The sequence below is a fragment of the Lepisma saccharinum genome, chromosome 19 (genome assembly GCF_977018435.1).
Source record: "Lepisma saccharinum chromosome 19, izLepSacc3.1, whole genome shotgun sequence".
NCBI lineage: Eukaryota > Metazoa > Arthropoda > Insecta > Zygentoma > Lepismatidae > Lepisma > Lepisma saccharinum.
Genome location: NC_139247.1, coordinates 38,834,384 through 38,850,185, shown reverse-complemented (window position 1 = coordinate 38,850,185; position 15,802 = coordinate 38,834,384). Strand labels below are relative to the sequence as shown.

At 36.8% G+C, this 15,802-nt stretch overlaps 2 protein-coding genes across 2 annotated transcripts in view; both read right to left on the bottom strand.

The window, feature by feature from the left end:
• Positions 1–204: 204 nt before the first annotated feature.
• On the bottom strand, positions 205–6,386 carry LOC146002998 (transcription factor LBX1-like). The gene is made up of 2 exons (XM_083141156.1): positions 6,380–6,386; positions 205–1,806 (listed from the first exon to the last, which is right to left on the bottom strand). The coding sequence occupies exons 1-2, from the start codon at positions 6,384–6,386 to the stop codon at positions 1,445–1,447; spliced, it is 369 nt and encodes a 122-aa protein (XP_082997282.1). The 3' UTR covers positions 205–1,444.
• LOC146002829 (uncharacterized) overlaps positions 4,644–15,802 on the bottom strand; it is a 195,333-nt gene continuing 184,174 nt past the window's right edge. Inside the window, exon 2 of the mRNA XM_083140795.1 lies at positions 4,644–7,558. Coding sequence (XP_082996921.1) covers positions 7,197–7,558 — 362 coding nt within the window. The 3' untranslated portion in view covers positions 4,644–7,196. The remainder of the gene's footprint in view (positions 7,559–15,802) is intronic.

Sequence of the window (15,802 nt, the reverse complement as noted above, 5' to 3'; positions counted from 1 at the left end):
AAAGAATTATAGTCTTGTCTCAGAAATATTCTTGATATAAATATAATAATTTATACACCTCTTTTTTGAACAGTTCAAACATCTCTCATATGTGATGAAGTATTTACCAAATGAAAAAAAAATTATATACCGAAAACAATATATACTTTTTCTTACATTTTTTCACTGATGTTTTGAAATATTTTATGTGCAGCCGTTATTAATTGATTTGAAAGGTAAACACTCCATCATATAGAAAAGTAATTGTTAAATTAATTTAGTACCATTTATAAAGATTGTTGTTGTTGTTTAGATGTACAAAATAAATTTTCCAACTTTATGTGCTAATGAAAACAAACCGTTTCTACGATGAACTTAAATTAAATTCTTGAATCATTATTTTGAAACACTCATAACAAATAATTTCTTTATGTTTTTGCCTAATATAGGGTTGGGAAAGTTTACATTGTACATTATTCTAATATAATATAATGTGTATTGCAAAATGAAGGGTCGGGGGAGGGGCAGCTAAGTCAATTTTCTGTCGTAAGCGAGGTAGAGGTGTAATTTCCTTCTAATGTTCATGTTGTTCTGGATTTTACATGCTTTCTTTTGATACATTTGACACATCAAACAACATGTTTTTTGTACAGTACCTTTTCATTTACATGTTTTGCAATTAAAAGTTCAATTTTCTTGAAGTGTGACGAGCGTTGATATACTCCCATCTCTCTGACTGACACTTCAAATATAGAATCATTGTTTTGAGTTATTGTACAAAATCTTTTTTATTCACATCCCGTGTGTGTTGCATTGAGAAAGGAGAAATATGACAATCCTAATTAAATATTATTTTTTTGAATGATACGTTCCATTAAATATTGCCATTGGCAAATCTGCTCTGAAAGTATCGATTGTCCAATGACATTCATTTAAACATTTAATTTGTGTCGAGAATTCAAAGCTGGTGAATACAAACAAACTGCTTCCTTATTATGATCATGATAACTATTTTTGGTGGCAAAGAAAATCGTTGTGATATATTTCTTCTTGCTTTAGACTGTTAATTTTTATATAGTAGATCTTAGAAATATAATTGTACATTGTTTTACGAAGAATTGCATTTTGTTACAAATACTGAATGTATATTTGTTCAAAATTCTGCGTGGGCAAGAATCATATTGTTGGTACAAGCATTTTGAACTCAAATACCTAGATTAAGTTGTTTGGAAGGCAGCAGATGTTAGATATGATGAAATTCCGTGTATAACAAATCAGATTTTTGAGATTAGCTATTGGTTCTGATGAAGATCCGTGTGTGATCCGTTCCAACATTTACGAGAGGCAGATCCTCAAAATAATAAATAAATGTTGTTGTTTTTTTCTGGTGAGTAGTAACGTGGCACCTAACACCGATTTTCTCGCTTCGAAAGTTTCAGAAAGTCCCAGAATGCTTTGCTCAGCTTCATTTCTCCGACGCCGATGACTTGTCGTCGACCTTCTTCTTCAGCATACCGATTTCCTGAACGTTCTGGAGGAAGGATGTGTGTGCCGTGAGTATCTTCGCCGATTCCACGTCACCCTTGAGTTCCTCCATGTCCCTCTTCTGCTTGGCGCGACGGTTCTGGAACCACGTGATCACCTGCGCGTTCGTCAGACCCAGCTGCTGCGCTATCTCGTCCCTGTCCGCCGGCGACAAATACTTCTGATAAAGGAACCTCTTCTCCAGTTCGAAGATTTGGATGTTCGTGAAGGCAGTTCTCGATTTCCGCTTCTTCTTCGGTTGTTGTCGGTTGTTGAAGAGGTTCAGGTGATTCGACTGGCCATCTGCAAAGACATAAAGATTACGTTTTACTTCTCCTGTACAGATTACCTTCTTCATGAAACTATTCTAACATGAAGTAAGTCTTGAAGCTTTCCTGGCGACGAATAATGACTAGATTCTCTCGAGCTATCGACCCAATGAGTTCTGGAGAATTTTCCTAACTTCCGAGAGCTAACGTCACTCTTATCTTCAGGATAGAAGTGAAGATCAACTGATGTTTGCTTTCGAAAGCTTGAAAATTTCACCAGAACTCATCAATACGTCTAATATGGTTTAGAAAACTAGCATGGTGATGTTACTTGGACGTTATTCTCTTGTTTTAGTGCAAATCATTCTCTTGTCTTCCGGTAAACAATAGTGTGTTTTATGTACCCAAAACAATGTAAGTAATAAATGGTGGGTTTTGACTGTCACATGGGCGGGGGGGATTATTGTTTTTCATTTCAGCCTTCCTATTCGATTTTTGGAAGTTCCTAGGTACAAAAACACTGTAGTCTGTGCAAAATGAAAACAATTTCATAAAGTTACTGAACATACAGGTAGCTCGTTGTCATCATCACAGTAACAATTATTTTATAAACGTTGGCCAAATAGTTTTGAATTTTTATTTCTGATAATAATAATCTATCTATATGACAAATATAGTTTGTTGAGACCTTCAATTATCAAGATTGTTCATTAATTGGGTTAATTAAATCGTTTTATTTCAGAAACCGAATCAACCGTTAATTTGTGGAAATCGACGGCAAAATACGAAACTTCTTCTGTTGCATTAAAGAAGTTTGACGACAGACGAATGGAAGTTCAAATAAGTGTGCGTCAGGAAATGAACCTTTGACCTTTAAATAAACACTGATTGCATGCAGATCACATTGAAGGAATAGATTCATTAAGGATTCACGTGAAGTGTTCTGTTTCAGTATAACGTAGAAAGTAAAAAGAATGAATTCATTATTCTCTTAATTTCTCTAGACTTCCCCCCCCCCCCGCACACCACTCCACTGCTTTGTTCAATAACTCAAATATTGAAAAAAATATGTGGATTCACATAAAGTGGCCTCTTATTGAATGATTCAAGGTCATCCACTAAGTTTATGGTTATTAAAAATATATTTTTAAATATCACTTCATATGCCATAACACGCACACACATATAAAGTAATTTATTTGTTTGTAACTTTTATATATGTCAGAAATTTATAAAATAGCAAACTAATTCCTTTACGTACTGTTTAAAAATGTCAATAAGTTACAAAAAAGTTCAAATGGTTTTATTGATTCCAGGTATTTGATTTGCTCTTGCTTTCTATTAATATAAATCAATAAAATTTCATACGTCTTTCAATTACATATATACAAGGTGATTATAAAGTTTCGATCCATTTTTTTTAAAAAAAAACAGCTCATTTCTTTTTTCTCTTGTATGTGATGGTAAAAGATGCTGACTACTGAAGAGAAAATAGTTGTAGTGTGTGGACGTTTGCGAGGATTAAGCTTCAAAGAGGGCCAAGTAACGTTTGAAAGAAAATTCCACAAATTTACTTCAACCAGTGCTAATAACAGGCTACCGGTTCAAAAATTTAAGCGAACAGGTACTGTGCCTGATTATAAACGTTAAGGAAGGCCCAGCGCAGTAGCTGAAACCGTGCAACGGGTAGAAGATGCCATCACCAGAAACCCCAAAAAGCATAAACAATAATTATAAGCCAACAGCTGTTGTTGCCACAACCGACTGTGTGGAAGCTACCACAGACAAAGATACTTAATTTGTCTGTGAAGATACTCCATTACAACCTAAAATAACGGTCATACCATCTTCAGGTGGTGTACAAGTTAGAAAGGGAGGACTATGCTGGTCGCGAAGATGGAGGGGTGGAGTGGAGGTGGAAGATTTGTTGGAACACGTCTTGTTTAGTGATGAAGAACCGATGCAACTGCAGAGTGTAGGCCAATGTGGGCTACATGAGGGCCTACAATGAGAACAAAACATCCCCAAAGTCAATGTGTGGTTGTGTATCATAAAGTCCAAGGTATAAGGCCAGTTTTTCTTCGCAGGACGCATAGTGGCAGGCAATGAGTATCTCAATATGTTGCAATATTCGTTGTTCCTTTAACCACAATTGGAGCTGATTGGCATCTTGGAAACCGTGTTTTTTTCAACTGGATGGAGCCCCATCTCACTTCGAAAAGACTGTTCGTGCGTACTTGAATGCTACGTTTTCACGTAGGTAGATTGGTAGGGGATCACAACGAACAACGGATATCACACCTCTTGGGGCTACATCAAATCACAGGTGTAGAAGGTGAAGATCAGCTCTCTCCACACCTACGTCAACGTATTCACCACGCTGTGTTCAATATGACACCGGCTATGGTCTCAAAGCGTCTGGTGAAACGATGCGTCGTTGGGATTCATGTGTAGACATCCAGGGTGCTCATGTGGAAGTACGATAAGGTGACACTTTCATGGATTTTCATCTGTACACCATTTATCATGTCCGAGAATTTTTCTTTCAATGTTGATTACATGTTACCATGTACTCGGGAATTCATCCAATACATTTGTTCTAAGCCTTTTTATTTTTATTTCAAAAATGGATCGAGACTTTATAATCACCCTCTATAATATGCAATAATTAATTTATATAGATGGTGTATGTGTAAATTAAGAACCCCACTAAAGTTCAATGATTTCGACTCTGGTTTAAACTATACGCCCAGTCACGAATGTGACTATAGACAGGTATACAGATGGAACGTTGTAGCTATATTTTCTGGTGAATGTATTTTAACACACTATACCAATGGTTAATAACAAGCCAGGAAAAATATTCTACCACATTTATTATACACAAAGGATGATCCTGTATATATACACATTCTGTACACAGTAAAACAAGGGAACATAAGAATCTCGATACGAACACTCCTATGAGTATGACAAATGAAAATTAGTCAATTTCTCCATATGACTGGATAGACTGTCCATCTTTGGGATTTCACAAGTATACTACAATAGCACAATATCATGTTTTGAGATCTACAGTAAGGTTTACTGTAAGCGACATTTTTGTTTCTCCCTAGTACATCAACAACGATGTAACTATATTTTTATATTAGCCAAAATAAAACATAAGCACAAAGAGGAATGCCTTTTTGATGTATTTTGCGTTACTGACACTTTGACGATTAATATATTTTCTTTACGAATCCCTGGAAAGACTGGTAATTATTTTCTCTTTTGATCACTAACAATTAACAAGAAAATTCTCTATCCAAATATAGAGTCTATGTTCATCGTACACGCATCACAATACATACGTAAGGAATAAATTAATATAAATGATATATCGCGTAATAAGTTCTTTACACACATATATTTTGTTGATGCATTCTCAACTTTTGTTTCGTTTTAATCATTGCACTAAAATTTTCTAGTTTACAATAACCTCCTTGGGAGTCACATAAATATCTTAATGGTAACACACGATTTCAATTTTTTCATTCAATATTCTACACTCGTTGGATAGTGGTATAATAATTCGTTGTCTGGATTTGATCATTGTTTGAGTTCACAGAAAATTTGTCTTACAAGATGAACCTCAATATTTTATCTATTAGTTTTCATAAAACAAAACACATTTTCCACTTTTGAATATAAATAATGTGAATGTACTTCCTCTACAACTTTAGGAAGTTTATTTACAGTATACTCTGATGTAAAATGTTTAACCAGCACAATTTTTAGCAATGCCTTCTTTAAAGAAAAAAAAAAGTTATGTATGTATGTACTTTACATTTCAACGTTTACTAATAACAGTAATTCTTAAGTATATATTACTGACAAACCAAACCATTATCTTCTTGTCTCCGAAATGTTCTTGACATAAATGTAATTTATCCATCGGTTTGTTAAATAGTTCAAACATACCTCATATGTGATGAAGTATTTAGCAAATGAAAATAGTGTGTTTAATATACCAAAAACAATATATATTTTTCCTTTCATTTTTTTACTGGTGTTTCGAAATATTTTATGTGCAGCTTTCATTAGTTGACTGAAGGACACACACACTTCATCAAAATAGGAAAATAACTGTTAAATAAATTGGGGTACCATTTATAAAATTTGTTGTTGGTGTTCCGATTAACATATGCTAATCAAAGACAACCTTTTCTACGATAAATATAAAATAGATTATTTACGTCATTATTCGTAACAAGTAATATATTTATGTTTCTGTCTAATATATGGTTGCCAGATGTACTGTATTCTACAATTTGTTTTGTCCTATGAAAGTTTATATTGTACATTATTTTAATGAAATATAATGTGCATTATACAATGAAGGGTTAGGGGAAAAAAACATTTAAGTCAATTTTCTGTTATAAGCGAAACATGTTGATGATATACTGGACTTTACAACATGCTAACTTTCGTTCATACATTTGACAATTTGACACTTCCATTCATCGAACCATATGTTTTATGCATAGAACATTTCCATTTACATGTCCAGTTACGTTTTGCAATTAAAAGTTCATTTTTCTGAAGTTTGGCGAGCGTTGACTTACCTCTCATTTCCCTCTGACATATTACAGTGGTATCCATGAGTATTACCGTGCAAATTGTCCATGATTATTTTCATTATTTTTTTCTTTTACATCCTATGTGTTTTTAAGCGATGGATTTTTATGTATACTGGTGCAGAAGTTGTCAACAGCTTGTTCTGGGTTTTCTTTTAATTCTTGAAGCTCTTATTGGGTCAAATAAAGTTCACGAACATGGTAATGGACAATTTGCACGGTAATACTCATGGATCCAACTATACCATTGTTTTGAGTTATTATAAAAAATATGTTTTTAACCTTGACGTTCTCTGTGTTGTATTGACAAAGGATAAATATGACAACTGTAGTAAAATATATTTTTGGTGAAAAAAAAGTCGTGATATATTTCCTTTTGCTTTAGACTGTTGTCGAAATTATTATAGTTAATTAATTTTTGTATGCTAGATTTTGGAAATATAATTGTACATTGTTTTACGAAGAATTGCATTTTGTTAGAAAAACTGAATGTATATTTGTTCATAATTATGTGTGGGCAAGAATCATATTGCTGGTAGAAGCATTTAGAACTCAAATACCTCGATTAACTAGTTTGGAAGGCAGCAGACGTTAGATATGAAATTCCGTGTATAACACATCAGATTTTTGAGATTAGGTATTTGCTCTGATGAAGATCCGTGTGTGATCCGTTCCAACATGTACGAGAGGCAGATCCTCAAAATAATAAATAATTGTTTCTTTTCTGGCGAGTAGTAACGTGGCACCTAACACCGATTTTCTCGCTTCGAAAGTTTCAGAAAGTCCCAGAATGCTTTGCACAGCTTCACTTCTCCGACGCCGATGACTTGTCGTCGACCTTCTTCTTCAGCATGCCGATTTCCTGAACGTTCTGGAGGAAGGATTTGTGTGCCGTGAGTATTTTCGCCGATTCTACGTCCTTCTTCAGTTCCTCCATGTCCCTCTTCAGCTTGGCGCGACGGTTCTGGAACCACGTGATCACCTGCGCGTTCGTCAGACCCAGCTGCTGCGCTATCTCGTCCCTGTCCGCCGGCGACAAGTACTTCTGATAAAGGAACCTCTTCTCCAGTTCGAAGATTTGGTGGTTCGTGAAGGCGGTTCTCGATTTCCGCTTCTTCTTCGGTTGTTGTCGGTTGTTGAAGAGGTTCAGGTGATTCGACTGGCCATCTGCAAAGACAGAAAGAATGCGTTTTACTTCTTCTGTAAAGATTCCGTTCTTTATTAAACTATTCTAACATGAAGTAAGTCTTGAAGTTTTCCTGGCGACGAATAATGACTAGATTCTCTCGGGCTATCGACCCAATTAGTTCTGAAGAATTTTCCTAACTTCCGAGAGCTAACGTCACTCTCATCTTCAGGGTAGATGTGAAGATGAGAGTGATATTAGCTCTCGAAATCTTGAAAAGTTCTCCAGAACTCACCAATATTCTAATTTGGTTTGGAAAACTAGCATGGTAATGTTACTTGGACGTTATTCTTTTGTCTTAATGCAGTTCATTCTCTTGTCTTCCAGCGAACAATAGGGTGTTTTATATCGTAACATACCCCATCGGTACGAGTAGAATCTTGCCCAAACTTGCTTCTAGATTTTGTTGCGAAAGAGGTTTTTACACAGAAATGGCCGAGGCTCACCTATGGGTGGAATGTGAATGAAGATCGGGGCAACATGAACAAAATCAGGTGGCAAAGATAAAAAAAGAAAAGAAAAGAAACGTGTTCATCTGACAACAATAGAACATGTACTCTCTCAAAACCAGGGTTACTATATTTTGTAAAGTGAAAAGGAGTACATCTTATTTCTTCTACATCAACATGTTTATTTGTACAACTATGTTATCAACACAATCTTTGATATACAATAGATTATCTTCACAGCATCTTCTGAATGTTAAATAAAACTTCTCACAATAAGTTCTATAAACATGATTTATGGCAGTACCCAGTCACTAAATACTCGCTTACCTGCTAGGCGTTGTGTGATGATGAAACATAATACCAGTAATATCAGAATAAGTAAATGCAAAAGTACTACATATAATGAATGATGGATAAATTCTCTAGGGCTATCGACCAGGTCAATTCTGGAAAAGTTTCCGAGCATTCGAGAGCTAACGCCACTCTCATCTTCAGGGTAGAAGCCACAAGAATTGACCTGGTCGATAGCTCGAGAAAATTTATTCATTATTCGTGGCCAGGAAAGCTTCAAGACTTAGGCTACTTCATAATTAATGATGTCTGATTAACATTGCATACTATTATAGTATAGGCCCATTCGGTTAGTCCATAAGTATAGTTTGAAAAATATATTTAATATAAATATTTGTACATATCATTAAAACTTATAAATATAACAATAACAACGACTTCAAATTAATAACATAAAATTTGCACTATACCGTAAACATTTAATCAAAATGCAGTACAAAATAACATATTATGAGGGGAAATTAATCAATACGTTGTTATTTTAGTTCAGTTGCGTACTTCAACGAGTTTTTGTATCCATTATTTGGAAAATCAAGATGAAATTTTCGTTTAGATCGAGGCTAGAAGGACAATTTGCATTCGTTGAATAGATTACCGGGTGAAGGCCACTATTTAAGTCGCAAACGCTTCCTGTGCATATATTCGTATATATTTCTTTTTTTAAAAAAATCACATCTCTACACAAAATCTCTTTTTTTTTCCAAATGTTAGAACTACAGGGTGTCCCATAAGTCTGAACACATATGTGAAAAACACATAGAATTAGAGTTTGTTCATAGTGTCCGCCATTATAAAGCACACACAGTTGAAGACTAAAGCTTCCTTCCTGCAACAGGATCACAGTTGCAGAAATTTTCTGATATACCTGCACACTTTAAGGAGGACGCTCTGAATTTTGAACTTGGGGACTACGGCTTTCAGGTGGTAAACAAATAAAAATCGAGGGAAGTTAGATCTGGGCTCCTTGGAGGCCACTTCATTCATCCTCGGCGTACAGTCCAATATGCGGGAAACTGTACGTTAAGGTAATGTTCCACTGCAAGCTAGGACACCTACAGGGAGGAGAGGAGGACAGACGGCATTTCCCTTTCCTGAGACATTTGGAAATACTTCATATAATTCAAAATAGCTTGTAAACATGGACGAGGGATGCCGAGAAAGACAGCAGATTTAAGTGCTTGTGCAAATGATCCTAGCGCTGGGGATGCTTTATGAGAATTCTCTTAACTGGGGGAAAGAATCAGCCCACATTCCCCCACTTTAAGCACTGCTGCCTCCCCTGAGGAAAAATCCCAAGGCCGGCCTTGACTGTAAGCACGTAATGTGGAAGTGCTCCATCCTGTTGAAAACTCCTATGGGTCCAGACTTACGGGACATTCTGTACTGATGACATGTTAAAAAAGAAAATATGCACACTCAACTGTCCAATAGCTTCCAATTATAGATTTAAATAATAAATGACTGGGGAGGGGGTACAGTAGCAGATCGAAAAACAGCTGTACTTTTGATCTATAAATTACCCATATGTTGCAATAATCCCATCTGTATATCAGATTGTAAATCTTTTAAATGATATTACATCCTGTATTTTCCAATGCCTAAATAGGACTTACAGGCTCCCAATGTAATGCAATTTAAATATAATACCCTCGTAATGGTGTGCCATATTTTAAACTGTAATTTGAGCTAAGCTTCTCCGTGTACGACAGGATTAAAACGTTTCGGTAGAAACTAGTCAGTGTTGCCAACCGTGAGAGTATTTTTTCTTGTTTGTCCTCTGTTGCAGACAATTTCAGTATGTACGTTAGTAGTAACTATCTTGTGATACAAATCTGTTTAATTCGTATTGTCATTGTAATATTTTGTAATTTGCTTAAAATTTGATTTATTTTTCGTGTTGAATTCAGAAAGTGACAATCACGTGCTTAAACACGGTTATGCAGTTTCTATTTCTACTTTTTTTATTATTACGTCGCTTTTCTACCTTTGTGTTAATCGTAGCGATGAGAATGAACAATGGACTGATGAAAGAGCTGACAAGGCATTCGTGTGAAACACACGAGTCGAACCTATGACCCTTCGACTTAATACAATGTTACGCTAACCATGTCGCCGCATGCATGATTTTATTGTTGTTCTGCCATAACACTGTAATAAAAATAATGAGAAAAATAACTCATAATACAAATACCGTACATGCAAAGTATATTTCGTTCAATTCACAGTACACTTTACGAATCAGCCGTGGTTCCATGACTGCAAGACGATAAAGTTAACCGCAGGTACCTCCAAAAAGTGTGTATTGTGTCATTTTTATGCAAGTTGGGCTGATTTGGACTGGCCCTACAGTTTAAAGTGGGACAGTAGTGTAACTTGGGTCCTAACGTTAGGGCTGAACATGAACGTCAAGTTCCAGACGGTTCAAGAATGTCCCTAATATGTAATTTTAATAAACCCGAAAATTTGGGGGGGGTGCCCTGTGCACACGCCGAGTTGCGCCTATGGAGTGTAATTGTAGCCACTTCATGTCTCCACTGTGGTGTGATCAGGATTTTCGAAAGGGAGGAGTTTACAAATAGTATTTTTAATAATCAGCACTCTTTTTGCAATCTCTTCCTGCCTTTAATGTTCCTTTCTTAGGAATACTGGGGCACGAGAGGGATGGAGTATGACCCCTACCACCTCCGCACGTTTGGCACGCCACTGAATGTGTGTACATTTCAGCGATAAGAATTTTCTGGTTCCTGTCCCGATTAGCCCTCTTCGTCTGTAACTTTTGCTTTGGGGAAATTCTCTCTTGATTTGCAACACTGCAGGTCCTACACTGTGCCTTCCTGGATCTAAAAGCGATTATTCTCCTTCAATCGTAAACCTTTTCAACCGAGACGACAAGCAGAATTTATTTGCGAACCCTTTCGGCTTCTACACCTCTTGCACAAATGGGATTTGAGTGCGATCGCCATGTTGGAAAAACGATCGAGCCTTTTACAAGCTGTCGGGGCCTCAGTAGTGACAGCTCGGACGCATTGACACGCGTATAGGGTGTCGGCAGATGAGGGGGGACAACAAAGCGCATGGACAAGTTTTCGGCTAATCCTTTCGCTCCCATTGACATAACATCAAAAGGTCGGGCTCGCAGTGTTGCCAGTTGCAAGGAAAAGTTCGTGTGCATTGTAACTAAATTGTTTCTTCCCGTTTTGCGAAACCGAAAAGGGTTGGGCTTATACATGTGATCGTCCTGATACGTGTCATTTTTTTCGTTGGACTATTTCTTGATGGGTGTTGATTTCTTATCACATCTGACGCACACACACACACACACGCCTACTATACTATACTCTCTTTCGGTTGTCTCTGGAGCAAGCAAACGAAAACAAGTCTCTGCGCAAGATGTGACGAGAGACGGCTCCACCAATGAACACGTGAGAGAGAATGAGATTGCGTGGAGGGGGAAGAGACTGCAGTTACCATCTTTCGCAGCAGCGTGTACTGCTTCGCTCTGCCCACTCAATCCCCCACTTCTCTGCCGCCATGCCCGCCCTTGCTGCAGATATAACCGGGACAGAGTATATACAGGGTGGCCCCCAAAAAGTAACCGAATAATTTTCGTTACCTTATGTTTCGGTTACCTTTTTTGGGCCACCCTGTACATACTTGTCGAAACAACTGCGAAAGTTTTGCTGTTTTAAAATACTCATAAAACATTTTTGGTGATGGAGAATTTGAAAATTTTCAGAATTTTAACAATGGTGACAACGTTTTAAAATTAGCTACAGGCAAACCTGATCTCACCAAAGAAGTTCGCGGGTTCAATTCCCGAGTGTTCTTTGTAAGTATCCCCTAATCAATTTCATAGCTAGTGTAGAAAAGCGACGCTAAATAACAAAAATACAAATATATATTTTTACAATGCTGGAATATATTGATATATTTTACCGCGCTTCAATTTAGCACAAATAACGATTCGGTTTCATATTGGTTAGCTCTAATAAAAATTACATTTTACAATGCCTCAATTTATCATAGGTTTTGCCGTGCTCTAATTTACTGAGAGTTTTCTCAGTAGTGCAATATACTAAATGTTCGGATAAATTTTGGTTCACTTTATTAACAGGTTTTGCGGTGGTTCAATTTATTCAGAATTAGGTATTTCAATTTAATTAGGTTTTATGATAGTTAAATTTTACGTTGCTTCAAATTATTGATAGATAACTTTTAAGGTGGCAGAATTTATTGATAAGGTTTTACCGTACATTAATTTATTGAGTGTGTTTTCTGGGGATTGATATTGCAAAATTTGTGATTTTAGCGTTTTTAAAAAATATAAGGAAATAACTTATTGTGGTCGTTGCTTCTTTTCTGTTATTCCCAGGACATGTGTTTTACTACACTCCTCACAAAAAGTTTGGAATATTGTTATAAATGGTACAAAAATTTGGAATATTGTTATAAATGGTACAAAAAGTTTGGAATATTGTTATAAATGGTACAAAAAGTTTGGAATATTGTTATAAAAGGCACAAATATTTGGAATAGTGTTATAAAAGGCACAAATATTTGGAATATTGTTATATTAGGCACAAAACGTTTGGAGTTATATTAGACACAAAAAGTTTGGAATACTGTTAGCTATATTAGGCACAAAAAATTTGGAATATTGTTATAAAATGCACGAAAAGTTTGGAATATTGTTATATTAGGCACAAAAAGTTAATATTGTTATATTAGGCACAAGATGTTTGGAATATTGTTATATTAGCCAATAGGCACTGTGGCATATGTCGGCGAAAACACAAGAACGTCCAGCAGACACAGATACCATGTATTCTTGCATTCCAGAGCTGTGCCTATCATCTAATGCCTAATATAACAATATTCCAAACTTTCTGTGAGGAGTGTAGATATCTAAGTAAGTAACTCCGCTTGCTGATTGCACAGAAGTCGAGCAACTTCAAGCACCTACCCCATATATTCCGCCGTGGCCAGGGGCCAGGCACCTGGGAAGAGCAACCGCTCTTCTCAAGGTCGTATCTCCCCCCTCCACCGCCCCCTCGGCACGTCTTCATTGAAGATCAAAGGAGGTAGGCCTCTCCTCTCCGGTGTCCAGTCTCTTCCGAGGTGTTAAAACCGTCGCCGCTCATTTCCCCTTCGGACCCTCTCTCCTGCTGTTCTCACAACATTTCGGCACGTTCTCCGGGACACAATGGAAGGGAGCGTCGGATAACAACAGACTCCGGGACCACCAATTGGCCTGCAATTCGACCCACTGTTGGGAGACAATAGGAACCCGGTGACCTCTTTTTTTTCAACCCGAAAGTGCCCTTTTAGAAGCCGCCGTCAGTGTTGCCAAATGCAAGATCAAGCTTTCAGTGATGGAGTTTCGAGAATTTGAAAAAAAGTTACTTCCACGTAATTTTCGACGAGGTACCAACTTTACATGGAAGTGCCATGGCGCCAAAAATTAAATATGCAATATTATGAGAATCCTTGACCCAATTCGTTTCGAAAACCAGACCGAAATAGCAAATTCAGAAAAAAATATATCTTTAGGTAAGAGGTCTGTTGAAAGACAGCTCCCAGCTCCTGTTTTTCTTTTTTTTATGTCAAGAAAACAGTTTTTGAAAATAGAAACTCAAAACATTTTTCATAAACTGAAATCGAAAAGCTGTTTCAAAAACTCAAGCCCGAAAATGATTTTTCAAATCAAAAATTTAAAAAAAAAATGTTTTTTTTTAAAATCGCAAGCCGAAAAGTGGTTTCTGAAAAGAAAAACAGCTTTTTTTTCAAAAACGAAGCTGAAAAACAGTTTTTGAAAACCTAAATATATAAACTTTTTTTTTAAAAGGCAAGGAGGACGTTAAATATATTATTAGGCAAGAGGTCTGTTGAAATTACTTGACAGCTTCGGTTTTATTGGATGCCAAGAAAACAATTTAGAAGATAGAAACTCAAAACATTTTTCCTAACTGAAATCGTAAAATTCTTTTGAAAACCCAAGCCTGAATTTGGTTTTTGAAATCCTAAATTTAAAATAAAATGTTTTTTGAAACTCCAAGCCGAAAAGTGGTTTCTGAAAATAAATCGAAAACAGTTTTTTTTTCGAAAATCCAAGCAGAAAAACGTTTTTTTGGAAACCCAACGGAAAACAGTTTTTGGAAACCCTAACTGTGAAACGGTTTCAGCAACACTATTAGATAATGTTCCTGTACCATTCACTCTTCGGGTGAATTGATTTCCTTGTTTGACGTAAAACGAAAATTGCAGCCTGAAACCATGGTTATTGAATATATCTAGACAGCAGTAAATATAATGTAACCAAATTTTCACTTGGAATACATTAGGAGGAATTTTATAATATTTTAACGGGGTAGATACAAGTAAGAGCTCTCGAAGGTGTAACCTACTTTAAAGGCACTCAAACATCAATCTCCCTTTCACAGAGTACACCTGGACTTCAGTTTAACAAGTTAATGAGATTCTGCCATAGGCGAAAAGCAAGTATAATTCTCTGTGGGTCTCTCCAATGACGTGCTGTTAATGCCATCGCCTTGTAATCTAGGTGTCCCGGGTTCAATAATCGGTGAAGGCGAATTGTGATCGGATCCCACTTTAAACTGTAGGTCCAGTCCCGTCTAGCCTTTCTGTGCATAATTTAGGGTTGAAAACAAACTCAGCCAAGTATAGTTATCTGTGGCGCTTCTTTTCTGCCGCCATTACGTGTTTGTTTCATTTGGGTCTCGCTATTTAGCGTCGCTTTTCTTCCACTTTTGGCTAATCGCGACGGTTAAGATAAGTCATTATGTGATGAAATCAATGAACGGGCTCGCATAGTACTCCAATGCCCATGATAGGATTCGAATTAGAATTCGTTATTAGTCAAAAGTGGTAGGAATGCGACCTAAAATAAAATCACAAGTCATCCATCACCAAACGAAAACTCTTGTCTAGTCCCCTTCCTCCCCTCCTCTCTCTCTCTCCACTTTAAACTCTCCTTCCCCCTCTTTCTCTCTCTCTCTCTCTCTCTCTGTCAATGCCCAATGCTATTTCATTGCATCAATTGCACACATCACTGCTAGTGTCAATACCGAATTCTTTGTCACCACACCGGGTAGCGAACCTGAGACCGTTCGCACCAAGGGTTAGAGCGTTAGCCACTAGGTTTACCTGCGAAACTTGACCTGGCACCAAACATATTTTCCGTTCCCTGAGAACCATTGTAAAATAACCATGCGACAGGTAAAAAATGATTTATCTTGCAAAAACCCATCGACCTCAAAAATGCCATCAATGTCAAAAGAAATTGTTTCGCAAAATCGAAGAACAAGGAAGAATGGATGAGTTTGTGGGAGGGGAAGATGGTGAATAATCTCTCAATGTCCTGCAATCCCACCTCGCTCACCCCTCGACTTGCCCCGATGCAAAAGG